This window comes from Anolis carolinensis, chromosome 2 (assembly GCF_035594765.1).
Source record: "Anolis carolinensis isolate JA03-04 chromosome 2, rAnoCar3.1.pri, whole genome shotgun sequence".
NCBI classification, from domain to species: Eukaryota; Metazoa; Chordata; class Lepidosauria; order Squamata; family Dactyloidae; genus Anolis; species Anolis carolinensis.
Window position 1 is genome coordinate 174,889,986 of NC_085842.1, and position 27,869 is coordinate 174,917,854.

At 39.7% G+C, this 27,869-nt stretch overlaps 3 protein-coding genes across 16 annotated transcripts in view; 1 reads left to right on the plus strand and 2 right to left on the minus strand.

Moving 5' to 3' along the window:
• The window catches only part of pecam1 (platelet and endothelial cell adhesion molecule 1), an 85,280-nt gene extending 76,416 nt beyond the window's left edge, over nt 1-8,864 (minus strand). For 2 of the 3 annotated variants that reach the window (XM_062971135.1, XM_062971132.1), the window contains exons 1-3: nt 8,428-8,473; nt 8,098-8,158; nt 5,928-5,986 (exon numbers count right to left, since the gene is read on the minus strand). In XM_062971135.1, the coding sequence (XP_062827205.1) occupies nt 5,928-5,970 (43 nt within the window). In that variant the 5' untranslated portion in view covers nt 5,971-5,986; nt 8,098-8,158; nt 8,428-8,473. Of the gene's footprint in view, nt 1-5,927; nt 5,987-8,097; nt 8,159-8,427; nt 8,474-8,698 lie in introns of those variants that run through there. The other variant, XM_062971133.1, reaches the window with a different exon arrangement.
• milr1 (mast cell immunoglobulin like receptor 1) lies at nt 1-25,496 on the plus strand. 11 transcript variants are annotated; one of them, XM_062971136.1, is made up of 10 exons: nt 1-849; nt 5,670-6,016; nt 14,146-14,190; nt 15,411-15,716; nt 17,508-17,828; nt 18,667-18,786; nt 19,204-19,323; nt 20,123-20,194; nt 22,286-22,346; nt 24,584-25,496. In XM_062971136.1, the coding sequence occupies exons 2-9, from the start codon at nt 5,998-6,000 to the stop codon at nt 22,339-22,341; spliced, it is 1,059 nt and encodes a 352-aa protein (XP_062827206.1). In that variant the 5' UTR covers nt 1-849; nt 5,670-5,997; the 3' UTR covers nt 22,342-22,346; nt 24,584-25,496. The 11 variants fall into 11 exon arrangements, with proteins under 11 accessions (XP_062827206.1, XP_016851240.1, XP_062827207.1 ...); XM_062971137.1 differs by lacking the exon at nt 1-849 and adding an exon at nt 1,645-3,145; XM_062971139.1 differs by lacking the exon at nt 1-849 and adding an exon at nt 7,907-8,024 and having other exon boundaries at nt 1,647-6,016.
• polg2 (DNA polymerase gamma 2, accessory subunit) overlaps nt 24,713-27,869 on the minus strand; it is a 10,081-nt gene continuing 6,924 nt past the window's right edge. Inside the window, exons 5-8 of one of the 2 annotated variants that reach the window (XM_003224433.4) lie at nt 27,705-27,845; nt 27,317-27,397; nt 25,590-25,690; nt 24,713-24,906 (exon numbers count right to left, since the gene is read on the minus strand). In XM_003224433.4, coding sequence (XP_003224481.1) covers nt 24,741-24,906; nt 25,590-25,690; nt 27,317-27,397; nt 27,705-27,845 — 489 coding nt within the window. In that variant the 3' untranslated portion in view covers nt 24,713-24,740. The remainder of the gene's footprint in view (nt 24,907-25,589; nt 25,691-27,316; nt 27,398-27,704; nt 27,846-27,869) is intronic. The other variant, XM_008116389.3, reaches the window with a different exon arrangement.

The following is a 27,869-nucleotide window of genomic DNA, read 5'->3' on the forward strand; positions in this document are numbered from 1 at the left end:
TTTGCTATTATTGTGTGTGTTTGGGATGGATAGATACATAGACACGGGATTGTCACTGAAATTTGATTTAACATATTATAATATTTTATCTGGTTAACTCTTGAGGTTTCATCTAGCTCTATAATTTCACAAGTCTATCTTTTATCTTTCCGCTGGGTAGGAACATAAACAGATAAAAGCAGTATAGAATAGATTTGCATTTCATCTCTGCTCAATCCCAAACCGAACGTCCTATCGCTCAGCCAGTCCTTGACTTGGCTGCTGACTTACTGTCTTTCAGTCACATTAAACATGTACCATAGTCTGAACCACAGCCAATTTCATGACGTGAGGAAGTACTCAAAGGCTTGCCAGAGAACCCTCAAGAGAAACAATGGACAGAGAACGACAACGGATGCCCCTTGTTTCAGAACATAGGAAGTCTAGACTTCATGGCTATGGCTGCAAATTTGTCATAGTTCATCCAAATAGCAAACTTGGATGATGGAACGCTTCTCTGTCTGGAAGAGAAAGAGGCCCATCCCAATATAAAAGTACTGGTTTCCATACACTAGGGGTGACTGTCAGTTTCGTACATATGCAGACTTTTTAGGGGGAGAGATACTGTTAAATAGATGCTTTGAACCTGGACGATGTACAGAATACACTGAGATGGCAGCCGTTGGCGGATGCAGGTGAATGAGAAGAAGATGAACCTGGCTGCTCATGCTTTTGGCAGCTGGGTGCAGTCCATTAAATATAACTAGACTACAACTCCCAGCATCCTGTATCATTGGCTACACTGGTTAGGGATTATGGGAGATGAGATCCAAGGACATTTGGAGGGCCACACTATGCCCCTGCTTTAAAGTAAGTATCTTAGAAGAGGGTTTGGGTTATGGAGAATGTATGTGTGAAGCAATCTTTAATCTTGTACTAGTAAGGCAATATTGTGGGAGAAGGGGAAGGTGTAGCAGTTCCATTTAAGCTTTCTTCTCACCAGATGCTTTCCCATTTAATAAAGATCCAAGATCTTTATTAAAGTCTTGTTTGCTCTATAGGGACATAGATTGTTGCTCTAGTTCTGTATTGCTAACTCTGATGGGTAGTGGATGTAAAGGATCTCAGGTAGAAGTATTTCACATCATCAACCACCTGAGCCTTTCAGCATACCAAGGGGGGGTCTTAGGCCCCATTTACACTGCCATATAATAGTGTTTCATAATGCAATTTAACTGAATTGAACTGCATTTTATGGCAGTTTCGTTCGGACAATTGGGGTTGGGCTAAGTAATAAATCTTTCCCACCTTTTTGTCCTGTGAAACTGCTTCTTCTGAACAAGACTATATTCTTTCGTACAGATTGGAACCCTGAGAGGGAAAACTTAGGCTGGATCTATACTGCCCTATATCCCAGAATATGTAGATTCATATAATCCAGTTCAAGGCAGATAATCTGGGATCGGATCCTGGGATATAGAACAGTGTAGATCTAAAATTGTGATTAAGCACCAATTCCACATACAAATCAGTTATATCTAGGTTACAGTTTCATATTCTCTATTGCTACTTAGGGTGGATCTTCACTGCCATATACAATAATGCAGTTTCAGAATACAGATCAATTGAATTGAAATTGATTACATGCAGTGTAGACTCATATAATCCAACTCAATGCAGTTAATCAGCATTCTGAAACTGCATTATATGTCAGTGTAGATCCAGCCAAAGTCACAATTCTAACATTATTGCCATGCCCACGATTCTTACTTCAATCTATGTTGCCAGGCATCAGCTTCATGGAAAGGAGGAGGACCAATCTCTTGATGAACAAAGCATTAGTTTGTGGGTGTTCTGGCCAAGAGAGGTTACTTAGTTAAATACTTAGTGAAGTATCAGCTAGTACAGTATTTCAGCAAATGTCTGGATCAAAGAAAAATGTTAGGAAATTGAAGCTGGTTTAAGAGGATGATTGAAAACAGACATTTATAAAAAGTGTCAGCTATCTGAGTTCCCCCTTCCTGGAATCATATATAAAGTAAGGTGGCCTTTTGCAGTTGACAGATCATGATTTTGTCAATGTTTATTGTTTTCAAATGCCGACTGAGATCTTTTGGCACAGCACCGAGTGTGCCAATTACCACTGGGACTACCTATACTGGTTTATGCCAGAGCCTGTTCAGTTCGATTTTGAGGTTCTGATAATGGCTGAGTTTTTCTTGTTATTTTTTTGTCAATTTGACTGTCACCTGGTATGGCAACATCAATAATCCAAACTTTTTTCTTTTCCACAATCATAAGATCTGGTCTCATAGAGTCTCAACCAATTCAACATGGTTTGTGGCACCATTTTCAAATCAGGAACAGATTTTTTTTTTCAAATTTTATTACATAGTGTAATGGTTGGTGCTGGCACCTGCATCCTGTTTGGGATCTCATACAAAGGGGTTGCAAATTAAAAATGATCTCCTACAGCCCATGTCTTTAAATTAGGTGGAAGTGTGTGCTTCTTGATGCTCATTGCTGTGTACATAAGATTAAATTTTAACAATGTAAGTCTAATTAGCCTTACTAGAGGAGAGGAGCTCATAACTGAAAGAACCAGGCATTACTCTGCTGCTGCTATGGAGGCCCCATCTACACTTCCAAGTAATCCATTTTGAACTACATTTATAATGGTTAGTGTAGGCTCATATAATTCAAACTGAACTGTGGGTTATATAAGTCTACACTGCCATATAATTCAGTTCAATGCAGCATTCTGAAACTGCATTATGTGGCAGTGTAGACAGGACCTTAAAATGCTGTTGTAGAAGCTCCAGAGTACTCATTCACCTTTAGAAAATGAATAAATATGGTCTTGCTTACTTGTCTTAAAATAATGTATGTGCCATCAAGTTTGCTTCTTGACCTACCATGTTTCCCCGAAAATAAGACAGTGTCTTATATTATTTTTTACTCCCAAAGATGTTCTAGGTCATATTTTCAGGGGATGTCTTATTTTTCCATGAAGAAGAATTCACATTTATTGTTGAACAAAAAAATATATGAACATTTATTATATACTGAACAGTAGTTGTCATCACAAACCAACATAACTAAACCAGACAAACTGTGACTCCTGTCAAGAATTTCTTGTTACTACCATTATTTCCATATACAACTGGTATGTACATTTACCAATCCTGCATGCTATGATGTTTTGTTTGACGGGTGCCGGGCATGCTTCCAAACTAAAGCTTTGCTAGGTCTTATTTTCAGGGGAGGCCTTATATTTAGCAATTCAGCAAAACCTCTTCTACGTCTTATTTTCTGGGGATGTCTTATTTTAGGGGAAACAGGGTATGTCGTCTCTGTGGATTTCATTGGGTTTAATTAGGCAAAGAATACTCAAAGTTCATTTGTGTCAGATCCTTCCCCTGAAATAGAGCCCACAGCACCGGGTATTTGTGCTAGAGGTAGACTGTGAAGCTAATCAGAGCTTAAGGATAGAAAAAGATGCATACATCCTTTGGTGTATGTATGTACATAATGCAATTCTGTTACATTATGCAATGCCACCATCTAGTGGGAAATGGCCAGTCATAACATAGCAATAAGCTGATCTGCTCTTGTTACTTAGGCCAGAAGCAGATACCTGAATGGGAGTCCATGGCCAATTTTCATCCCTTTCTACATTGCCATATGATCCAGATTATCTGCTTTGAACTCAATTATATGAGTCTACACTGCCATATAATCTAGTTCAAAGCAGTTAGTCTAGATTTTACATGGCAGTGTAGAAGAAACCTGCATCTCCAGTCTTCCTCTCAGGCCAAATCCATCTGTCTCATCCCCCAAATCCAGCATCTGGTATTCACTGATGGTCACCCATCAGAATACAAACCTGAGCTGGCTCTGCTTACTTTCTAAGATCAAATAGGACCTTGTGCCTTAAGGCGCATGTGTCAAACTCATGGCCTACAGACCCGATCCAGCTCGCCATGTCATTTTATGTGGCCCTATAACTATAACTCCTGTATTTCTCATCACTAGACCTCCTGACTAGAGCTGATGGGAACTGTGATACAGGAACATCCAGAAGGCTGCATTTTGTTCTGTTTAGTCAGGAGAGCTGGGTCTGAATTTAGATTCAAGGCCTGTGAATATGATGTCTGGATAAAATGCCCTTAACCTTTCCCCTTCCCTCAGCACCACAAGTACTGTTGGGTTCAACCCCCATTATCCCTAGTCCAAAAGGGATGGGTTGTTCAGTAACATCTGGGGACTCACACTGGGTAAAAGCTAAAAGAGCACTGACCACTATGTAGAAAAATTATAGTCTAACCTCTCTTTCCACAGATTCAACAGCCATTTGCATCCATAAGGTTAATGTGGCCCCCTATAAAAATGAGTTTGACAGCCCTGCCCTAGAGTATTTCGGACTTAAAATGCTCTTTTTTGTAAAACTATCACCAGATAAACAGAACAAAAATATATTACGTCCTGCTTGCTGCTTGGATGCTGAAGTCCAGAAGGAAAGTAGTGACCAAAGCTATTGGCAATTATGTCAAATCCATTGAGGGCCATTTTATTAAACATCACAAGCATCTCTTTTTGTTTGAGCTCACTATTCTAGGCAGACAGGATGGATCTGTCAGAATAAGGTCAGGACATGTGGCTTCACTCAATGATTCTTGTTTGCATTTTTACTAGATTGATGGGAGCCAGAAAGGAAAGACCATCTCTTTGAACATACGGCTAGATAAAACTGGTGGGATAGTCACATGATTATCCAATATATTAGAGTTTCTTTAAAGGACCTTGGGTTGAGGATCTAAGCTTGCAAGGTTAGGGGCTAGTGGGGAGGAAGTTTATTGGCAGACAGATAGGTCACTCAATCTATGGGTCAGTTTCCTATGCCCAAGCCAAACATTTCAGCTGTAATACAGGCAATACAGGCTAATTTACCCTGCATAAAGTCTCTGAGGCCCCTTCTACACTGCCTTAGAAATCCAGATTATCTGCCTTGAACTGGATTATATGGCAGTGCATCTAGACTGTAAGGAGCCTCGGTGACGCAGTGGGTTAAACGCTTGTGCCGGCTGGACTACTGATCTGAAGGTTGGGTTGCTGACCTGAAGGTTGCCAGTTCGAATCTGTGAGGTGGCATGAGCTCCCGTCTGTCATCTCTAGCTTGCGGTGACATGAGAGAAGCCTCCCACAGGATGGTAAAACATCAAAACATCCAGGTGCCCCCTGGGCAACATCCTTGCAGACGGCCAATTCTCTCACACCAGAATTACTTGCAGTTTCTCAAGTCACTCCTGACATGAAAAAAAACTGCTGTGGCTCAATGCTATGAAAGCATGGGAGTTGTGGTTTCAGAAGGTATTTAGCCTTTTCTGTTGGTGCCTTGCCAAACTACAAATCCCAGGGCTTCACAGTATTGAGCTATGGCAATTAAAGTGGTGTCAAATTACAGTAATTCTGTGCACCCAGAACCATGAATTTGCTGCTGTTTGCATCTAGATGCTTTAGGGTACAGCTCCCCAAATGTGTAACTATTGGCCATGCAGACTGTGGGTGGTGGGAGCTGTAATCCAAACCATCTAGAACAACATCCTGGCATTGAACTTCGTGATTTATAATACCTCATTCACAATAGTTCTTGCTTGTTTTTTCTCCTGATATTAAAACTCACTCTGCAGAGAAAGCTCATTTCCACCAGATGGCATCCTTACAAGCTCCGAACAGACTTGGTGTATGTCTCCACTGATCAAATGTTAACATCTTCCAATTACATACACTGCTTGACGTTTCTTCACTACCATTGCATATTCAGAGCTGTTAAGTGACTGTTTGGCCCTGATTTAAAGTTCAAAGTCCTCCACAAAAATGCACTGTATAGATGCCAGGAGATTATGCAATTGCATTTGATATTTGAATGACAAAGAAGGTAAACATACCCTCCAGTATTTGACAGATGGGGGTAGAGTGGCCAAGCAACATCAGAAAGTGATCCAAGCTGGCAAGAGAATGAAGAAAAACACACAAGGTAAGACTGACTGCCGCAGTTTGCTTTTGCTGAGCGTACAGAGAAGGGCAAGATTCTGCCCTCTCTTCCCTCTTGCTGAGTGAATTGAATGCAAACTACCATACATTTGCTCTTTGCACTCACTTTTTAGCATGTGGCATAAGCTGAGGACATAGAAAAAAACTGGGTGGAGGAGAGAGAAACCAGGACATTTTAAAAGCAGCTGGAAAAGTGGGATGGCAGAGGATTTACTGGGGACTGTCCCTGCCAAATTGAGACAGTTGAAGGGTATTCAAAGTATTGAATACCAGCGCAGAAGCATCCCTTCCTCCACACTAGCATGTCTTATGGCTGCTCTGTTGCAATAATTATATTACCAAATGAATCACGGATTATTGCAGCAAAATGTGAATACAGTAGAGTCTCACTTATCCAACACTCGCTTATCCAACATTCTGGATTATCCAACACATTTTTGTAGTCAATGTTTTCAATACATCGTGATATTTTGGTGCTAAATTCGTAAATACAGTAATTACTACATAGCATTACTGCATATTGAACTACTTTTTCTGTCAAATTTGTTGTACAACATGATGTTTTGGTGCTTAATTTATAAAATCATAACCTAATTTGATGTTTAATAGGCTTTTCCGTAGTCCCTCCTTATTATCCAACATATTCGCTTATCCAACATTCTGCCTGCCAGTTTATATTGGATAAGTGAGACTCTACTGTATTTCTTTATTTTCTGTGTGGTTGTGAGGTGTCTGACTAAGCACTTCTGAGCAACTTGTTTCCAAATACACTGACAAAGGATTGTGCAATGGAAACTTTCTTACTCTTATATGATTGAGCTTAGAAAAGTGATCCTTAGAAGTACAACCCTCCAAATCCCTCATCAGCGTGTCACTGGCCTGCTGTCTGGGGATGCTGGGAGTTGTACTCTGAAAAGTTACTTTTCCAAACTGCCTGTGTGTTGGATAATGAGTGGCAGTATTGATAAGACATGAAGAAATCTTGGGCATCTTCCTGTGACTAGTTCCACAAAAAGCACACATCTTGCCGTTAACAAGAAACTGTGTGTAAAGCACAGAAAAAGAGAAGCAAGTGTGCATTCCTATTTATGTTACATTTCATATTGTAGTCAGAACAACCATTTCCAAAACAAACAACTTGGGAGTGAATTTCGTTTTGGTTGCTTAATCTGCCATCTTCAGTTAATGGTTGTTTGTCAGGGTATGGAGAACAACAAGGGGCACTACATTTTCAAACATTTGAAAAAAGTTTCTATGTTTTAAAATTCATCGTTAATTTCATTCATGCAAATCACTTTCTGGGGTACAACTACACTTTAGAATTAGTACAGTTTGACATTGCTTTAACTGGCAAGACTCCATGCAATGGAATCATGGGAGTTGTAGTTTTACAAGGTCCTTTAGCCTTCTCTGCCAAAGAGAGCTGGTGCCTCACTAAACAATAGCTCCCATGACTCATAAAGTAAATAAGCTACTGTAACTTTACTTGTAAAAAAAATAAAACATAAAAGTCAATTTCCAGTAAATTTATAGAGATGGCCAGGGAAAGAGCTTGTGTTCCTGGATTATAAATGTCATTTCCCAATTTGTTTTATCATAAGAAATGGGGAAAATATTTGTTGTAATGTTTCACTATTGTCTGATGTTGTTATCTAATATGTTACTTTATTTATTGTTTGTTTATTTGCCTTTTTGGTCACACTTTATGTCATTGAATGTTTTTCGCTGTATGTTGTGAACTGCCCTGAGACCCCATTGGGGAGATAGGGCAGGATAGAATAAAATATATATTATTCTTATTTTTTGTTATTGTTATTACTATTATTATTATAAAAGTTGATTCAAGTGCAATAACTTTGTTTTTGTGGCACAGCCTGTAGTACATTTTGCTGTAGTTTTTCAATGAATATCTCACAGAGTCTCAACCAATTCAACATAGCTTGTGGCAACCACCAAAGCAAAGTTTCTGGAGTATAACAACTCCTTTCAAAGTAAGTACCGCACAATTATTTTATTATTTATTTATTATTATTATTTACTGCATTTATATACTGCGTTTCTCACCTCGTGGGAACTCAAGCGGTTTTCAACATAATAATGGCAAAATTCAATGCCAACCATATATCTGAAAACATAACAAACAGATCAAATCGTAAACAATAAAATAAACATCATCATGTGTACTTGTAGAACTCAAAAATAACAAATTTAGAAATTTAAATATATAAATCAAACATTTAGGACATGTTTACTAATAGATCTAATATTAGTAAACAGTTAAATCATTAAACGTAAAAGGCAGTTTGCGACAAGCCAATTTAACAGGAAATAACACTTTTAAACCAGGAACCTATTTTTTTTCACATTTTGTTAGATAGTGTAATAAATCCATACCGTTTTGTAGAACTAAAGGATCAATAGATGCGAAGGACCATTGAATAGGAATTTATTTCCTGGAGGAATATTAATAACCATTGATGTAAATGAATCAATACTATAACAAAGACCAGTTGCATTTCAACTCTACTTAATTCATTGGGGCCAATATTGAAATCTAGGCCATTTTCCATCTAATTCATCCTGCAAGTCAGAGCCAGAAAATATCTACAAATGCTCACATAATAAGAACAGAAATGCTTCTTGCATTTTATCATCGGTAGCTTACCTACATTCACAGATATTTAGGCAAAAGATTCTGTCTGTTACAAGGCTACAGTGCAACTTCCTTATATTTCTGCATTTGCTGGCAACCTTCTCTCCTTCCTGACACTTTTTCGTTTGAGAGGTGGAAGTCTGAACTCCTGTGTTCCTAATCCTGAATGTCGTCTTTGGAGCAGTGGTTGCCAACCTTTGGGCCTCCAGGTGTTTTGGACTTCAGCTCACACAGTTCCTAACAGCTGGTAAGCTGGCTGGGATTTCTGGGAGCTGAAGTCCAAAACATCTGGAGGCCCAAAAGTTGGGAACCACTGATTTGGAATCTCTTCCCAATTCGGGGAAATCACTTCTCCCACCTTTAAACTCTCTTCACTTGTTGTCTCTCCTCCTCTCCATTGTGCCTTTGCTTCTGTCTCTCATCTTTCTCTTTTATTTGCTTTCAATCAATTTAGAAAATGGTTCTGCTCTGGCCAACAGCCACACTTCCTTGTAGTTATAGCTAGCTAAGTGCCAAGCAAATATTGCTCATGTAAGGTGTCATTACTGGGCAGCATTACTCACCACTGGTTTGATGCGCACAACACAATTACAGTACTGCGTTCCACATTTTAACTGCCATAACAATGTCCCACTGAAATGATACGGACTTCTGGACTGGTGATTGAGGGAGGAGCATGTTGAATCAGCCAGGCATCTGATCAAACTACAAATCCCAGATTTCTACAGGATGTAGCCATGGTACTTAAAGTGGGATCAGAGTGATTGATATACATCCATCCATTTATACATATATACATGTGTGTGTGTTTGTATGCCACAAAAATCTTTAAAAATAGCAAACTAATAACCTTGATACTTAGTTGGGGAATCACTATAATCTCCCTTCACCTCCTCCTTTTTTAAATTAGTTTAATTAGTGTAGGGTGGAATGATTGCAGATGAGGTCCCTGCCCCAATCAAGAAAAAGAAGCTTGCAGCTTGCCACGGGGTTTATGCTTATATTATAAAGGTATGCTTTTAATAATTATTAATTAATTATGATCTCAACAAAATGTTAATCCCAAACAAAGGGGACCCATTAAATTGATGGAAGCATTGACTTACCAGGTTTGCATGGATTTAGTAGATGAACTTGAGTTGGGACTAATCATTGGATGCAGGTGTCAGTAGTCAAAGGTGGTTGGGATGGATTGCAAATAAAAGTACAATACACTACAATGTAGTATCAAAATACAACTGAAAAAGCCCAAACGCAAAGATAGATAGATAGATAGATAGATAGATAGATAGATAGATAGATAGATAGATAGACAGACAGACAGACAGACAGACAGACAGACAGATATTTGAACTGCAACAATAATCTAAAAAATAGCAAACTAGTCATCTTGGCTTTGATTCTCAGCTGAAGAATCACCTCTATCACCCTTCACTTCCTCTTCTCTAATTTAAGTAGTGCAGGATTTCTGTTTTGAGCAAACTGCAGGCATAAAACATGTAACACAGAAGAATTAATGCAATTTAACACCCCCTTTACAGTCACAGTTCAGTGCTGTGAGAATTTTCTCAATTTTTGAGAGCTGTTGTTTGGTGAGGCACTAGCATTCTCTGGCAGAGAAAAGTAAAGTGCTTATAAAACTACAGCTCCCATGATTCCATAGCATTGAGCCATGGCAATTAAAGTGGGTTCAAGCTGCATCAATTCCACCATGTAGGTGCACCCTGAGTCTATTCTCTTTGGAGTAATGCCTCCCCTTCCTATCTAATCTCCCTGGCAGGCCTGTAGCGAGGGGGCGGTTTTAGGGGTCCAACCCCCCCCCCCCCAAATTTTTCAGGTTATAAAAAAACCTGGTTTACTCATGAATTTTAACTGGTTAACCAAATCCCCATGCTAAGTCTATGAGACGCAAAACATTAAGAGTCCCTCCAGGCACTATTTCAAGCAGATATTGACAGGTTTGTAGCAGGGAGAGGTGTGTGCTAGGGGTTCAACACCCCCCCCCCCGAAATTTTCAAAACCCCTCCCGAAATTTTTTTCTGGCTACGGCCCTGCTCTCTGGCAGAGGCGGTTCAACCACCAGGCCAACTAGGCAGTTGCCTGTGGCGCCATCTTGTTGGGGGCGCCATCAAGGCAACTCCTGTCTCTTGCGGCCTGCCTCCGCAAGGTATTGAACTGTTTTTTCTGTTGATTTGTTCTAAAACATGATGTTTTAGTGCTTAATTTGTAAAATCTTAATGTAATTTGATGTTTAATAGGCTTTTCCTTGATCCCTCCTTATTATCAAACATTTTCGCTTATCCAACACTTTTATTTTTCAGTGATTTGGTTTGGGGGGGGGGGGGGCAAAATTCTGTTCGCCTACACTTGAAAAATACCTAGGGCCGGCTCTGCTCCCTGGTGACCACCAACTTGCATTTGAGAAACAGCATCCAAGATTGTCTGATTTAGACAGCAGCAACGAATGGGACCTTTGAGCAAGGCAAAGCAAAACACTGCGATCAAACACAGTGGTGGTCTTTTGAGATCTTTGAAAGGCCAGGGAGGTGAGCTCGATGAGTCAACAAACACTGTCATTCTTCATAGGTTATAACTATACTACAAGAACTGAAGCTACAAATGTGCACATACTTTGATAATAGCACTGTTATGAAAGGGTGATCTGTGTCCTTTATCAGGTGGAAGTACTGTTCTGACTCTCAATTCAAAGCATTTCGCCCATCCACGGGCCTTTACTTTCAGTGATTTCCCTACTCCTATTTTTTGTTTTTGTTGCCATTATCTCAGGGCCTTTCAAAGATCGAAATAGTTTGCAAACCAATGTGTTGTCGAAGGCTTTCATGGCCGGAATCACTGAGTTGCTGTGAGTTTTCCAGGCTGTATGGCCATGTTCCAACAGCATTATCTCCTGACATTTCGCCCACATCTATAGCAGAGATTGTGAGGTCCGTTGGAAACTAGGCAAGTGGGGTTTAGATATCTGTGGAATGTGCAGGGTGGGAGAAAGGACTCTTGTCTGTTTGAGACAAACCACTTTACATCATTCCTGCCATTCTTTAAGTGTTAACCTGCTCAGGCCAAGTAATAGCCAAAAGGCTACCTTGCAGAAAGTTTTTGTCCCCCTTCTGTAATAGGCAAAAGGTCAAAGCAGGATTCACAGCATTGAGCCATGGCAGTAAAAGTGGCATCAAACTACATTCATTCTGCAGTGTAGATGCACCCCCACACAGATGCCAATGGAAGCCCGGGGGGGGGGGGTTATACATAGGTGAGTCCCCCTCCTCGCATGGATATAGAAGCAGAACTAGTTCATTTATTTTAAGTTATGTTTTACTCTGCTTTCCAAAAGGATTTGTAACTGTAGGCTAAGAACGAAGTTGGGGATGATTTGGTGGACATGAGAGATGATGTAAAAGGGGAACAACGAATCACAGAGAAGTTGCTGTGGCTATGCTGACACCATTTGGCAATCATAAATCTAAATAAATGAACTAGTTCTGCTTCTATATCCATAAGAGGATGTATGATCCCCCCCCCAAAAATGTTGTTGGTCAGCCCTAATTAGCATAGCCAACAATGAGTGATGGTGAGAGCAGCACTCCAACAACATGGGAATACAGTATACTGTAGTGTCTCACTTATCCAACATAAACGGGCCGGCAGACTGTTGGATAACCAAAAATGTTGGATAATGAGGGATTAAGGAAAAGCCTATTAAACGTCAAATTACATTATGATTTTACAAATTAAGCACCAAAACATCATGTTTTAAACAAATTGACAGAAAAAAACAGTTCAATACAGGGTAACGTTATGTAGTAGTTACTGTATTTACAAATTTAGCACCAAAACATTGCAATGTATTGAAAACATCGGCTACAAAAATATTGACTACTAAAAGGCAGACTGTGTTGAATAATACAGAACGTTGGATAAGTGAAGGTTGGATAAACGAGACTCTACTGTATGTGATTCCCACATCTGCTGTCCACAGAACTCACATTATCTATGATCACACTTGAAATTTGCTTCCATTGGCATCTGTGTTTGGGTTCATCTTCACTGCAGAATAAATGTAGTTTGATGCCACATTTGTTGCCATGGCTCAATGCTGTGAAATCCTGGGATCTGTGGTTTGGTGGGGCACCAGCATTCTTTAGCAGAGAAGGTTAAAGATCTTGCAAAACTACAACGCACATGATTCCACAGCATTGAGGCATGACTTTTAAAGTGATGTCAAACTGCACTAATTCTATAAGGTAAAGGTAAAGGTTTCCCGTGACGTTAAGTCCAGTCATGTCTGACTCTGGGGGTTGGTGCTCATCTCCATTTCTAAGCAGAAGAACCAGCGTTGTCCGTAGACACCTCCAAGGTCATGTGGCCGGCATGACTGCATGGAGCGCCGTTTCCTTCCTGCCGGAGCGGTACCTATTGATGTACTCACATTGGCATGTTTTCGAACTGCTAGGTTGGCAGAAGCTGGAGCTAACAGCGGCTGCTCACGCCTCTCCCAGGGTTTGAACCTGGGACCTTTTGGTCTGCAAGTTCAGCAGCTCAGTGCTTTAACACACTTTGCCACCAGGGTTTCTATAGAGGATGGCAAAAACAGAAAATTGACCTATTTGTTGCCCATTCCTGCTAAGTGACAGCCTAGTTCAATGATAATCTTACACCTGATATCCCAAGTAAAAGGATACAAAGGTATCAAACATACATCAGAGGATACGTATTGAGGTTTAGATGTTGGGAACCACTGCTATAGGTGAACCCTTGGTCTCTTTTCTCACTGTTGCAAAAGAGGGAAAGGGGTAGAGGAGAAGGAGTAGATCTGATTTCCACAACTAATGTTGAGAGTTGGGTCACTGTTAGAACGCCATGTGCATTGTGCTGTCCTCTGAAGTCTCAGCTACTTCCTCCTTTTGCCTTTCTTCCCCCTTTTCTTACCAGATACCGCCTCCTCTTTCCTGGTTTCACCCATTTTCCAGCTTCCTCCTTCCCCACATTTGTAAAAGAAACTAAAAACTCAAGCTGCAGAATCTGTGCCTTGGGAGGAACAACAGGGTTGCCTGCGTGGCAACGCTCCCTCAAAGTAAAAGTGTTAATCATTTGCACTACGAACTTGCCCAAAGCTCACTTTCCAAGTCTAATCTATGCTATTAGCAGGATGATGACAGCTGAGCATCTGTGCAGGAGAAACATCATACAAATTTCTCAGCAAACATCCGCTACATTTCACTGAGACAGCTTCCCCACATTGGTTATATTGCCTCTCAAGAACGACTTCTTTGGTAGAACACTCCCAGTTTGGCAAGAAACAACTTCCCCATTCTTACTAAGATGCCCAAGTGCCTGAGCATTGTGTGTCTCCTCTTAGCATCTTGTAAGGATTGCTTTTTGTCTTTAACGATTTCTGTCTTTAAAACATTTCCATGTCATTAACTTTTGTTTTCTTCTTTCAGTTCACTCATGTCTACAGAACATGCAGAGTCATGATGGTGAAAAAGGTATGATTCTTCTTTAACGTATACTGCTAAGAGCTGTTCTCTGTTCAGTCTATAGCAAAGAATCTTGGGGTGTATCTACATTGCAGAATTAATGTGGTTTGACACCACTAACTATTATAGCTTAATGCTATAGAATCCTTGGAGTGTAGTTTTACAAGGCTTTACCTGCTGTTAGCCCCAGCTTCAACTCTACTATTCTATGATTCTATGATTCTCTGCCTCACCAAACCACAAATTGCTGGATTCTATAACATTGAGCCATGATAGTTAAAGTGGTATCAAACTGTGCTAATTTTATGGTGAAGATGCAGCCGTAGTGTATAAGAGAACTTTTCAATTTGTCTTTATGTGAGAAATTATGTTGTGTGTATGCCAAGAGAGCAGGACTGTCTTGCCAAACTTGATCTAAAATATTTCGTGAGAAGTAAAGAAAGTTAAGATGGGCATATAAGATAATCTATCTGTATTGAGATTTTAAGAAATTTTTATTTAACTGCTGTTTTTTTAAACACCAGTGGTGCAGCGGGTTAAAGCGCTGAGCTGCTGAGCTTGGTGACCGAAAGGTCAGCAGTTCAAATCCAGGGAGCTGGGTGAGCTCCTGCTGTTAGCCCCAGCTTCTGCCAAACTAGCAGTTTGAAAACATGCAAATGTGAGCAATAGGTACCACTCCAGCGGGAAGGTAACAGCGCTCCATGCAGTCATGCTGGCCATATGACCTTCGAAGCGTCTACAGACAACGCTGGCTCTTCGACTTAGAAATGGAGATGAGCACCAAGCCCCAGAGTCGGACATGACTAGACTTAATGTCAGGGGAAAACCTTTACCTTACATAAGTTGGAAATGTCTTGCCGGCACAATACAACAATACTTCAAGAAAAACATGGATGGGGATCAAATGTTCCTCCAGGTGTTGTTGAACTGCAGCTTCCAGCATTCCTCACCATTTGTTATGGTGGCTAAGACTACTGGAACTTGCGGTCCGGCAGCATCCGGAGAGTCACCTGAATCCCACCATTGGGAGCTTAGTACTGATCATTTCCTTTCTAGTTCTCAAATCTAGTGCTAAGAGTTTGAAAATTCAGACTGAAGTTGTTTGAAAATGAATATTAGATTTCTCTTACAGAAGTGCCTGAAAATTTCACTTCTTGCTCAGAGGCCATAGGTGATGTGACAATCCATGACGCCTCATCAGAAAATGGCATGTTAAATTCTTATTGCAGGTACATCTGAGATTGCCATTTCTTGCTTGAAAGATCTTCAAGATCTAGAAATCTACAGTCCCTTCTCAGAAATCGCCATTGGCAAAAATGTGACACTGGAGTGCAGATCACAGAAGGGTTGCCTGCCAATTAACTACACATTATATTTAAACACAACGAAAATGCAACATACCATCCAAAGAAAGGCTGAAGAAAAGGTTGTGTTTAATATCACTATCAATTCTATCAGTGATGTAGGTGAATATAAATGCAAAGCTCAAAACAATGGATCTAAGTACAGTCCTGGTTTTACCTTCACATTGAGAGGTAGGTATGTTTTCTAGTATGGCAAAAGAAAGAGGATGCATAAGTCATGTATCGATATCTTCATGTGTTTTTTGAGAGAAAAAGGTCTGCCCTTGAGTCAGTAAAATAACCAGCATACTCAGTTCTTCTTTGGGCCTCAGAAATGAATGTATAAAACAAAATACTTTTTAAATAGGTACAACTGCAATCTAGGGAATTTTGCCTCTGGTTAAAAGATACCACAGTCTGTTTTGTGAATGGAAAATAGTTTTGTTCACGCTCTCATAGAGCGAATTAGGCTGCCAAGTAGTGTTATAATCACAGCACAATACCCAACATTTCCCAGGTGAATATTGGGACACATGTGGCCTAGCAAGATTAAACTGTGGTTAAGATGGCAAATGTTATTAATGAGGGGAGGGGGGGGCTGCAGCTAAGGACAATGGAGAGAAATGGGAAGAGTGAAAAACTGTGATGTATTATAAACAGCTAAAAAAACCTGAGATGGCAGTGAAATAACTGGGACAGTTGACGAGCATGTCATAGATATTGATGACATAAAATTGCTCAGAGAGAGGAAGGATTTACTTGAATGAAAACAACAAATGATCTAGCTCTTGAAGACATGGAATCAAGAGGGGATAGAAGGACTTGCTGAAGGCAGCCATCTGAATCCTATTGGTTACTCCCAACTGGAGCAGAGACATTGAAACAATGACTAATGGTAGGTCAACACACATGTAAATGTCTTTAACGCAATGGATCTATTCTAATTGGGATTAAGGGCCCATCTACACTGTAGAATTAATGCAGTTTGACACCATTTTAACTGTCATATCTGAGTGCTATGACATCCTGGGATCTGTAATTTGATGAGAACATTATTATTTGGCAGAGAAGGCTAAACACCTTATGAAACTACAGTTCCCATTATATCATTGCATTGAACCATAGCTGTTGAAGTGCTTCCAAACAGCTATTCTGATTCATGGTGATGCTTCCAAACAGCTATTCTGATTCATGGCTTTCTCAGCAAGATTTGCCTTTGACTTTCTCTGAAGCTGCAAAAGTGTGACTTGTCCAAGGTCACCTAATGGGTTTTTATGGCCCTGCAGGGATTTGAATCCTGGTCTCCAAAATTCAGCACTCAAACCACTATACCATATTGGGTGACATGAATCCCAGTGCAAGTTGAATGTACTCCATGCAGGATGAATCCTAGTAAACCATGGGATTCTAAGAAGGCAGGCATTACTCATAAAATGTCTTGATATCAGTTCTTAAGGAAACCACTTACTTAGTTTCCAACAGACCCCTCAACATCTGAGGATGTCTGCCATAGATGTGGATGAAACGTCAGGAGAGAATGCTTCTGGAACATGGCCATACAGCCCGGAAAACTCACAGCAACCCAGTGATTCCAGCCATGAAAGCCTTCAACAACACATGTTGACTTGCTTAAGATGATTGCCAAATCTGAAGCCTGCTTTGATTTGTTTTGTGAGTGCTAAATATCATGGTCCTGATTACTGTGGCACATTAGCTTTCTCAGGTCAACAATTACCTATGCCTCAATAAAGAATTCCCATCCCATCATTTATTAAGTGCTTGAATGTTCAGGAGACATCCAGAAACAAGAGGAGTGTGAGGATCCTGTGATTCTAAAGCACAGAGAATGGTTAGGGATGGTGGCAATTGTAGTTCAATAACATAAAAGAGAATCCAGATTCTGAGTTAAAGCATAATATTTTCCTGTCTAGAGCTCAGCATAACGCAATTTGATGTAAAGCTAATGGTACACTTCTGTTGCAGATGAGCCCAAGGATGTCCTTTCTTGCTCGGATCCTGTAAACAAAGTTGAAATCTCCAGCCCTGTTTCAGAAATTGTACTAGGTGGGAATGTAACACTAGAGTGCAAATCAGTTGCCAGGTGTCTGCCAATTTACTACTCACTGTTTCTTAATAAAGACAAAGCATTATATAATGCTATCAAGAGCGAAGAAGAAAAGATTGTGTTTAATTTCACTATCACGTCCATCAGTCAACTGGGTGATTACAAGTGCAAAGCTCAAAGCAGGCAGAATGATTCATCCACAAACAAATACAGTCATGCATTCAAATTTGTATTAAAAGGTATATTCATTTTTCTAATTAGAACAAACAGAATTGTGAATTCGGGGTGTTGGGAGATGCTGGTGGCTGGAACATCTCTTTCAGATCAGATATTTGACAGCCTAAAGTGTAACAAGCTAATAGTTCGCCATAGCAGATATTTTAACTTTAAAACCAGGGTCTCAGTTTCTCCAAACATTCAGAGTTTTTGCAAATAGACTAAATGAATATCCTTATTCATTTAAAAAATATAGAGAGACAGGTCCAGATATATCTCTTTAATGATGTGGTGCTAGTTGTTTGGGACTGTAGTTGGTCAGAGCCAGAGTCAACATTTGCAAGATCAAGGATGGGAATTGTGTAGATCTCCTGATTTTGTTGAACTGTGACTCCTATCAACCCATCAGCAAAGTTGTGAGAAATACTGGAAACTGTAGCTCAGCAGCATCTAAAGCAGTGGTTCTCAACCTGTGGGTCCCCAGATATTTTGGCCTCCAACTCCCAGAAATCCTAACAACTGGTAAACTGGCTGGGATTTCTGGGAGTTGTAGGCCAAAACACCTGGGGACCCATAGGTCGAGAACCACTGATCTAAAGGATCATACAATCCCCATCTCTGCGCTGAAGAACATCTGAGGTAGAAAGGCATATAAATGTATTGGGAGTGGGGGACAGAAATGTTGGAAGATTCAGGCAAGAGATCCTAGAGGGCATGTTAGTGGATACGCCTATGAAGAGCAGTGTGGTTTCCTTAGGAGACACCATTGTGTTTTTAAGGTTTATTTGAAAGAGCATCACATTGGATAAGAAATGTATCCCTGTGCACCTAACATGCTTATTAAACCTTTTCTCCTCAAAGCCCCAGAAGAGGAAAAGAACAAATTGATTGTGTACATTATTGCTCCTTTGCTCCTGCTGTTCTTGCTGACGGTGATTGCTGTAGCAATTCCTCTGATTATCCTTCCTTGGTGTAAAGCGAGTAAGCATGGCTTTTATTTATTGTCTCTCCCTACCTCCTTCAAACCCATTTTGCATCCTATGAATTCTGGAAAACACAATGTATTACTTTGAACTTTCTCTTCACTAACATATCCGTTTCTTTCATCAATAGTTAGGATGCATGCATTTTCAGGCCTTGGTCTGAGAAGAACAACAATGTCTCCTCTTTAGTAGGGCTGAAGAAATGTTCACACAGAATTATGGCGCTTGATAATGTCATCACTAATATTCTAACTTCAGTGAAGTGGCATAGCCTATACCACTTCATTAAAGTTAAGCAAACCGAGGAACTCATTCCTCTGTTTAGAGCCAAGAGACAGATCTTTAGAGTGGATAATAAGACACTATTTTCAATGATGAACTTTCCCCATTACGTTTTGTGTTTTGGTTTTTACAGAAAATCAGAAGTCAGCCAGAACATCCACTCATTTCACTCCTGTTGGATACTTCAACTCAGAAACAGCAACTTATGATGCTGTTGGTAAAGTTGGAACAATTTATTCGTTCGTTATAAAATGTGTGTGTATATTTGTTGTTGTGTGCTTTGTAGTCCAGAATCATCCAGTGGGTTTCCATGGTTTAGTGAGAATTTGAACCCTGATCTCCAAAATCGCTCAAACCACTATACTACACTGGATCGTGTGAGAAAGAGTACACACACATAGAGGGAGAAACATGCTTGCAGAACAAATACATGTGTGATATTTTTGAGTTTAAAAAGAGGAAGTATGAAACCTCAAGCCTTATTCTATCATGAATGAAACATTTCTCTTCACATAGCAATAGATATTGGTATTTTAAGACTTGACTGAAACATTATTAAAATGCATCAATGTGGATACAACTTAAAGAAACCAAAAATGTACTTTGTGATCGAAATAGACCTGTCCTGTGAGTAAGCTGAACTGACATCTGCCTTGAATCCTGGTAGATCTTTTGGACAGTTATTGTTTGTCTTCCTGCTCAGTTTCAAAGCTCATCCAAGCTCCATGTCCCATCTGGAGGATATAATAAGGCTGATATTTTAGTCCTACACAACAATATTAACCCCATAAATCAAGGATAGAGGTCTTTAAGTCCTCCAGAGGTTGTTCCACTACACATCCATCCCATCACACAACGGTGAGGAATAATGGTAAATGCAACCCAACAACTTCTGGAGGGACACATGATTCCCAATCCTGATAACAGTGGTCTGGAGTGATAGGATTTGGCAGTTCTGCATTCAGATGCTGTTTCTGTAGTACAACCTAAGGCATTGTTGTTTTTGCAGACTAGAAATACTCTTTATCTTATATTTCTTGTATTCCATATAGCAGATGGAAAAGGAGAGGAGGTTGTGTATTGCAACGTGAAAACTGAAACCATGGAGAGAGAATGCAGAAAAGGTAAATTTTATCGGTGGTGAAGTGTGTTAAAGCACTGAGCTGCTGAACTTGCAGACCGAAAGGTCCCAGGTTCAAATCCCAGGAGCGGAGTGAGCACCCACTGTTGCTCCAGCTTCTGCCAACCTAGCAGTTCGAAAACATGCCAATGTGAGTAGATCAATAGGTACCTCTCTGGCGGGAAGGTAACGGTGCTCCATGCAGTCATGCCGGCCACATGACCTTGGAGGTGTCTATGAACAACACCGGCTCTTCGGTTTAGAAATGGAGATGAGCACCAACCCCCAGAGTCAGACATGACTGGACTTAACGTCAGGGGAAACCTTTACCTTTTATAGAAAATGAAATTTAATATAAACTAAATCAGGGCTTAATTTTTTACCACTTGTGACCCCTTTCCACCCAAGAAATGTTTATGTGAGCCCAGGTATATAGGTATATCAAATAAATATAAAAATCAAACATTTACTGATAATACACCAGCTTTTGAAAGACTTGCTAAACAGGCGGATTTTCCTTTTTGTAGAGTACAGCTGAAACATTTTCTGCAGAAACACCACTGAAAACACCACACGTTGTTGCTAACAGATTTGTGTAAAAGGATGGCAATTGGAAACCTTCATTGTTCCCAAATTTTTAGTGACCCTGACATTGAGCTAATGGGATCCCTTTTGGCTTCAAGAGTCACAGTTTAAGAAATGGTGGACTAAACCTACATTGAATATAAATGTATTTACAAAATGGATTACAGATTGGCTTTTGAAAAGCAAGAGATCCATCACAGTAAAAAATGTAAATATTTAAGTCAGCAACACTAGCCAGTAATCCAACAGATAGTCACACTAAAATTCTGCAGTAAACAGAATTTGTATAATTAAGTGTCATGTACTGTCAGCCTTGTATACATTCAACTATCCTTGCTTGAAAATATTCCAATAAAATAAAATCCAAAAAAACAACTGCCATAGTATAGAAATGATTGTTACTACACTATTGTATATAATGGGATGTGAGCATCCACCGATTTTGGTATCCACAGTGCATCCTGGATCTAAACTCCAGTAGATACAAATGACCCACTTTAGTAAAATGTGTGAATTTTATATTTGTGTGTTGTCCTGAAAAATTCTCTATTGCTGACAGGGCCCCCATGACAGATGGCAAATAAAAACAGATTTGTATGAGTCATTTTAATATGACTCTGTAACACAGAGAACTGAAACTGAAATATATTATCCATTTTCTTTAGAGCATTGTAGATTGAAAACAAACTTTGTAGCTGAAATTCTTGTAGCTTAATCCTAAACATACTGGCCAAGCAATGAGTGCTGTTGTTTTCCAGAGAGGGCTTTTTAAGGACATTGCTTCAATTTTGCTGTTGGATCAGGAGCAAGTTGTCTGCCTGGCAGGACTTGGGTGTATGTTTCTAGGGCAGTAGGGTCAACCTTGTGGCCCTCCAAGTGTTTTGCACTACAGCTCCCAGAATTCCTTGCTATTGGACAGGATGGCTAGGGCTTCTGGGAGTTGGAGGCCCAAACATCTGGAGGGCCACATGCTTGACACCTCTGTTCTAGGAACTCCTGGCCATATTGCACTGTCCCTCACTAAAAACACTTTAAAAGGCCATCAGTGGGGTTATTTATGAGTAGAAACTGTCACCAGAAGTTGGGTGAGAAATATACGTATGTAAAATAGTTCTACACGAAGAATTTGGGATTTTTAAAATGTAGCATAAATATTAATGACACTTTATCCATATTAAGTTATCAATTAAACATGTTTTATAATATGAATCAGTAAGAAGCTCCTGACATTTGACACTGAAGGGAAGCATAAATATAACCAACGCTGCTGTTTGCATCTTTTGGAAGAGTGGAATTTTAAAAAGCTCCTGCCCAAAGCAACAAGGCACAGGATTTTGTTACTAACCAGTCCCAAGCTTGCATTGCTGCATGAATAAAAGTTGCTACTCCAGCAACAATCGTTTTGGAATGAGATTAATATATTATAAGGATTCAGGTGTCATTTGTAGTCTTGTTTTTATGTAGTGCATTCCCGGACTTTCCTATTTACCATGATGTTTCATTGCCCTAGGGACCCTCAAGGAGGATTCTACAGTGAATTATGCTGAAATCGTCATCAGAAGATAAACAAGGTACAATTTCTTGCTCAGGATGTGTGTGCCAAGTTACTTTGTCTTATGGTTCTTCTCATTTTCTTCCTGAATACTATGGAAAGGGCACAAATCTGATATCATTTATTGTCTAGGATTGCATTATTGTCATTGCCTCTTTAAAGGAAACATGTTTTGTATAACCAGCAACTGGGATCTCTGATGTTCAGATCATAGAATCATATAATAACATAATCATAGATTTGAAAGAGACCACATGGGCCATCTAGTCCACAAAGCACCTCCGACAGATGGCCATCCAGCCTCTGTTTAAAAGCCTCCAAGGAAGGAACTTCCACCACACTCCAAGACAAAGAGTTCCATTGCCGAATAGTTCTTATGGTCAGGAAGTTTTTTCCTAATGTTCAGGTGAAATCTCCTTTCCTGTCATTTGAACCCACTTCTCCATTGAGTCCTAGTCTCCAGGGCAGCAGAAAACAAGCTTGCTCCCTCCTCCTCATGACATCCTTTCATATATTTATGCATTGCTATCATGTCTCCGCTCACCCTTCTCTTCTGCAGGCTAAACATGTCCAGCTCTTAAAGCCACTCCCAATAAGGATTCATGGTCTCCGGACCTTTGATAGTTTTAATCGCCCTCCTCTGAACACCTTTCAGCTTGTCAATCTCTTTCTTAAATTGTACTGCCCAGATATCTGACAGTCTGCAAAATAAAACCAAAATGGAGAAATACCCAAAAGAGATGACCAGGCACACATCATTTCAATGCACAAAGTCATTAGGCAAAGGAGCTTCTGCTCACACAAGTGATGGGTCAGATCCCCTTTCCTATTTTTCCTCCTATGAGAGAGCACGTTATGTCAGTGGTTTTATTTCCATTTCTGCGGCTCGCTTAAGATTGTTTGTAGATCTCCAGTTGCCCTTGAGAAACAAAAAATTGCCTCATTTTCAGCCCCATATCCAGCACGACAAGTACAGTGATAGAAAGTCTTGCTGTTATCCTGGAAAGACCTCTGTAGGCAGACATCTCTATCCACCCAGAGAAAACACTGCCATCCTATGGCTCCCTAGAGGTTATTCCACTTGGAAGACTTATAGAATTGGAAGAGACCACAAAGGCCATCAAGTCTAACCCCCTTCCATGCAGAAAAACACAATCAAAGCACCCCAACAAATAGCCAGCCATCCAACCTCTACTTAAAAGTCACCAAAGGAAACTTCACCGTGCTTCAAGGTAATAATAAATAATAACAATACCTTATTTGTATTGCGCTCTATCTCCCCAAGGGGATTCGGGACGGATTCCAATAAACAAAAAACATAGAGGCAAGCATTAATGGCCCACCCAATCCCAAAGCAAACCAACATCAAGTAGAAGCTTATCCCACTGCTGAACAGCTCATACTTGCAGGAAATTCTTCCTAATTTTCAAGTGGAACCCCCCCCCCCCCCCATTTGAATCAATTTCCCTCTCCATAGTAAGCATGGCTTTCACGTCCTCTTTCAGCCTTCTTTTCTGCATTATGAAACCCACAAATCCAGTATCTTCAACACCAGTTTCTAAGATGGTGTGACTTCTTTAGTAGCAAGCTTGTGCTATTTTGTGTAGCATACATGGAGAAACCAAGAAAGTGCATAGGGGTTTATAATTCCATCATTTGTGAAAGCAAACCTGAGAAAATGAATTTTCCCACAAGCTTTTCAAATATAATATCCTGCCTCATCACTAACCTAACCTTATTTATGTAAATATATTGTATTTCAGCTTTCAAATGCCAATTAAATTACATACAGCTGGAGAGTGCCAATTGCTCATGTGATTCTGAGTCATAGGAAACTGGCACACATCATAGTTTCATCACAGTCATTTTTAAACAAAAATCCATGCCCCTGATTTGTTTTTGTTGGTCTTTTTGATGCATGTCTTTAAAGAATTCTAGCTGATATAATTGCTGGTGAAAGAATGTGTCCTATGTGTCTCTATCATAAAGTTCATTTCTGCTATTTGCACTTCCAAAGCCTGTCTCCAACCTGATATATTGATGTCACGTTGGATGAAAACTGCTTTTGAACAACAGCGCACTAATATCTTTCTTATGAAGATAGCAGTAAGTTGTGATGGAATGTAGTTCCTCTTTAAGTTCAATAAGTCCAAACGGGCAGCTTCTGAAAATTATTATAAGATTCCTTTTCCACTTCTGTTCCACATGACATATTGCATTATGGAAAAACCTAAACCTGTTTCCTTTAATTTGCAGAGCTTGTCTCTCCGAACAATCCTTTCGTTGCCTTTTGGAGTGTGCTCCATAATGAAGAGAGCAATATATCAGAAATGAAGCCTTGTAGCTTTCATTGTGCGAAATATCGGAGAAGAATTGTGTTGAAAGGAAGATACAAAATGGTCTTTATTATTGCTCAGACATTTTTAGCTGCTGATATGTACTTGGTTAAGAAGTCCTTTAATCTAGATATATGCATCATTTCTTTCATGGTAGTGTTCCTGTTCCTCAGTTGGACAACACCATTCTCTAGTGTGGCTTCACTGACCAGGATGGTGAAGAGAATACTCATTTCATCGTATCTGCAAGGAAGAAAAAGAAAAATAGCATGGAGCTTCTGCTATGATATCATAGCAGTATCAGATGCATGGATTAAGAAAGTGTACTTCAGAAATCTAATAGCCAACTGTAGTGGTGCTGTGTTAAAAAATTCTGGTCCATTTCTTTCTAGTTTTCTTCATTAACTTTTAGTTTAGGGGCGACAGGGGATGGGGACTATTAAGAAATGAGCTTCTTTTCTGGAAAACAGAGGATGTCTATTTAATAAACCACTGTATTAGGATGCTTTTTAGGACCAATGTTACCACTGCTAACTCCAAATTAGTGTTACATCTGCTGTATTTCTTGGCTAAAAACAGCCAATTCCAACTAGCATACTTGCAGAGCAACAATACAATGATTTGGAGCAGTGGCGGCATATTAATGGGAAATGTGGTGAAGGAATGTGCAAAACTCTTGCCATGTACTACAAATTGTTCTAAAAGTGGATTTTTCCCCCAGAGCAGTCCTGATAATTTTCAGAAGGTGGGTGAGTCAACGCATCAAGCTTACTGTAATGAAGCAAATGTCAGCCAACTATGCACAATAAATTATTTTGATACGTCAAGGTTAATTTGGTGAAAAGGCTGCCTTCCACCTGAAAACTCAGTTAGCTTATGGTTCTTTGCACTCCGTTCTAAATTTAATTGCTCCTCCATCTCCTTACTTTGTATAAAGCTGCTCCAATGTCAACGGCATTGTTTCCAGATATCCAGGCCAAACAGAAATCCCATTTTCTAACAGTTCACTGAACAATCCCTGGCACACCTATGAGAGGACAGTACTGTCAGTTGTTTGAAGCATGAATTGGGAAAGCAAAACTATACTTTTACAGTACATTGACTGCCAGCATCATTTTCTTTCTTTCTTTCTTTCTTTCTTTCTTTCTTTCTTTCTTTCTTTCGTTCGTTCGTTCGTTCGTTTTGTTAGTTACTTCCTTGCTTTTTATCTCGTCTTTCTCCCAACATAGGGAATCAAAGTGGCTAACAACAAATATGGCACAATACAAATTAAAATAGAACAAATGTTTTAAAATATTAATATACAATTTTTAAAAATTAATCCCTTTGTATTATTAAGTATAACAATATTAAAACACATTTTAAAATATTAAAGTGCATTCAAAAACCCATCCAGTTAATGAGAATTAATGAGGAATTACTCCATATAAATAAATATAGAGCTCACTTTTTAAAAAAAAAATCCCCCAACAAACAGAACTAGTAAAAACAGAAAGTCAATGGCAATTGTTTTTTGAAAAACAGAACACTGTTTTTTTAAATGGTAATAATAGATAACACATTGCAAGAACCATGGCTCATTAAAATTAATCAGATACAAACTGGATTAAAGTCTTTAAAAAATGAGCTCAAGACAGAAATAAGCATTGAAGAAACATCCCATGGAGGGAGAAGGGACACTGACAATGTTATATAGATTGGAGGGTTGTTGTATGTCTTTCGGGCTCTGAGGATGTCTGCCATAGATGTGGGCAAAACGTCAGGAGAGGATACTTCTGGAACATGGCCACACAGCCCGAAAGACATACAACCACCCTGTGATCCCGGCCATGAAAGCCTTCGATAACACATTATATAGATTGGTTTCTCTCAAATATATTGTTTTGAGGAAGGAGACTTTGAATGAAATTTTATTTATTATTTTGTACGCTTCCTTTCTTACTTTATTCATTTGCATTCTTCTGTAAGATCATGAGTTTGGATATGTTTCTTCTAATTGTAAGTCCTTCAGTAGAAGCTTATAAAGTAGGCCAAGGACTTTTTGCTCCCAGCAGCCCCCATCTATCACAATGGGGTTCACAGAGAAATTCCCACTGAGGAGCGCCCTACATACAAGATCCAGTGGCATGCACCTACTGATGCTATGGCTTCTACTGCAGAAATCCCTATTCCCAATCCCACATACATTTCACCCAAAACATGCTGCTCAGGGCTGGGAAGCTGGTTTCCAAGCAAAAGGGGCTATAGAGGAAAGAAGGGAAGAGAGTTTTGCACAGTGCTACATGTAGTCCTATACTTCCTGCCATGCAGAATCTTGCGTATCAAACATCCATTTGAGAACTACTAATTTGAACCCCAAACCTTCTAGGAGTATGGTATTGCTCTGTTAAAAAACCACACTGTTATTAACTGTGCACATTTTACCTTGTAATTTTTATTAAAACAAATGTCACAAGTTAGTCTTTTTTTCAGTCAACATAGTATTAAATAGCACTTAGAACTCATTAAATTAGATATACAGTTTACTACCACAGGTTAAGGATGCTCCTTAAAAGAGATGAATCACTTGATCCTCATGTACTAAAGCTGCGGTTACCTGCAGCCCAAAGGCTGCCCTAAAATGCAAATCCAAGTTCTTACTTCTATAGCCCACCTGTCTCAACTCTGTTGTTGGGCCTCTTGCCACATCCAGAGCTACTTTGATGGGTGTCAAAGATGGATGGAGCTTAAGGACCTAGGGTACAACATTTCAAAAATAAAAACAGAAGTTTAAAAACTATTTGTGAATATTTCTAGTACGAGAAAAAGTAATGGCTTGGGTGCAACATGAACTGAACTCTGCTCTGAACAGTCAAATCATTTCTGGGTACCATTTCTAGAAATCCAATACAAGAGGTGCATGCCTGTAAGTGCCTTGAGTCACATAGGAGTGTGTCCAATCCCGGCCCAAACCCCCATGTTATAGTTAGACTACACTCATATATCATCCTTCAATTTCTCATCCACTCCTGACAGATATTAATTTAATGGAAGATGATCACCTTTCTCTGCTGCGTTTTCTTTCGGGTCACAGCATTTTCACCCAACTGGAAGCCATCAAAAAGATAGGCTAACACTCCACTGTCCAAATTGCCACTCACAGACAGGATATGGGGGACCATACTCTTCCTCCCATCTCGACCCTGGTGGAAAGAGATCAAATGTGC

Bases quoted from the DNA above. Each gene is read 5' to 3' on its own strand.
- milr1 (XM_016995748.2), top strand. From the start codon at position 14,024: ATGCCCAAGTGCCTGAGCATTGTGTGTCTCCTCTTAGCATCTT. The intron at 14,067-14,145 runs GTAAGGATTGCT...TTCTTCTTTCAG, and splicing joins GTGTCTCCTCTTAGCATCTT to TTCACTCATGTCTACAGAAC. The intron at 18,787-19,203 runs GTAAGCATGGCT...TGGTTTTTACAG, and splicing joins CCTTCCTTGGTGTAAAGCGA to AAAATCAGAAGTCAGCCAGA.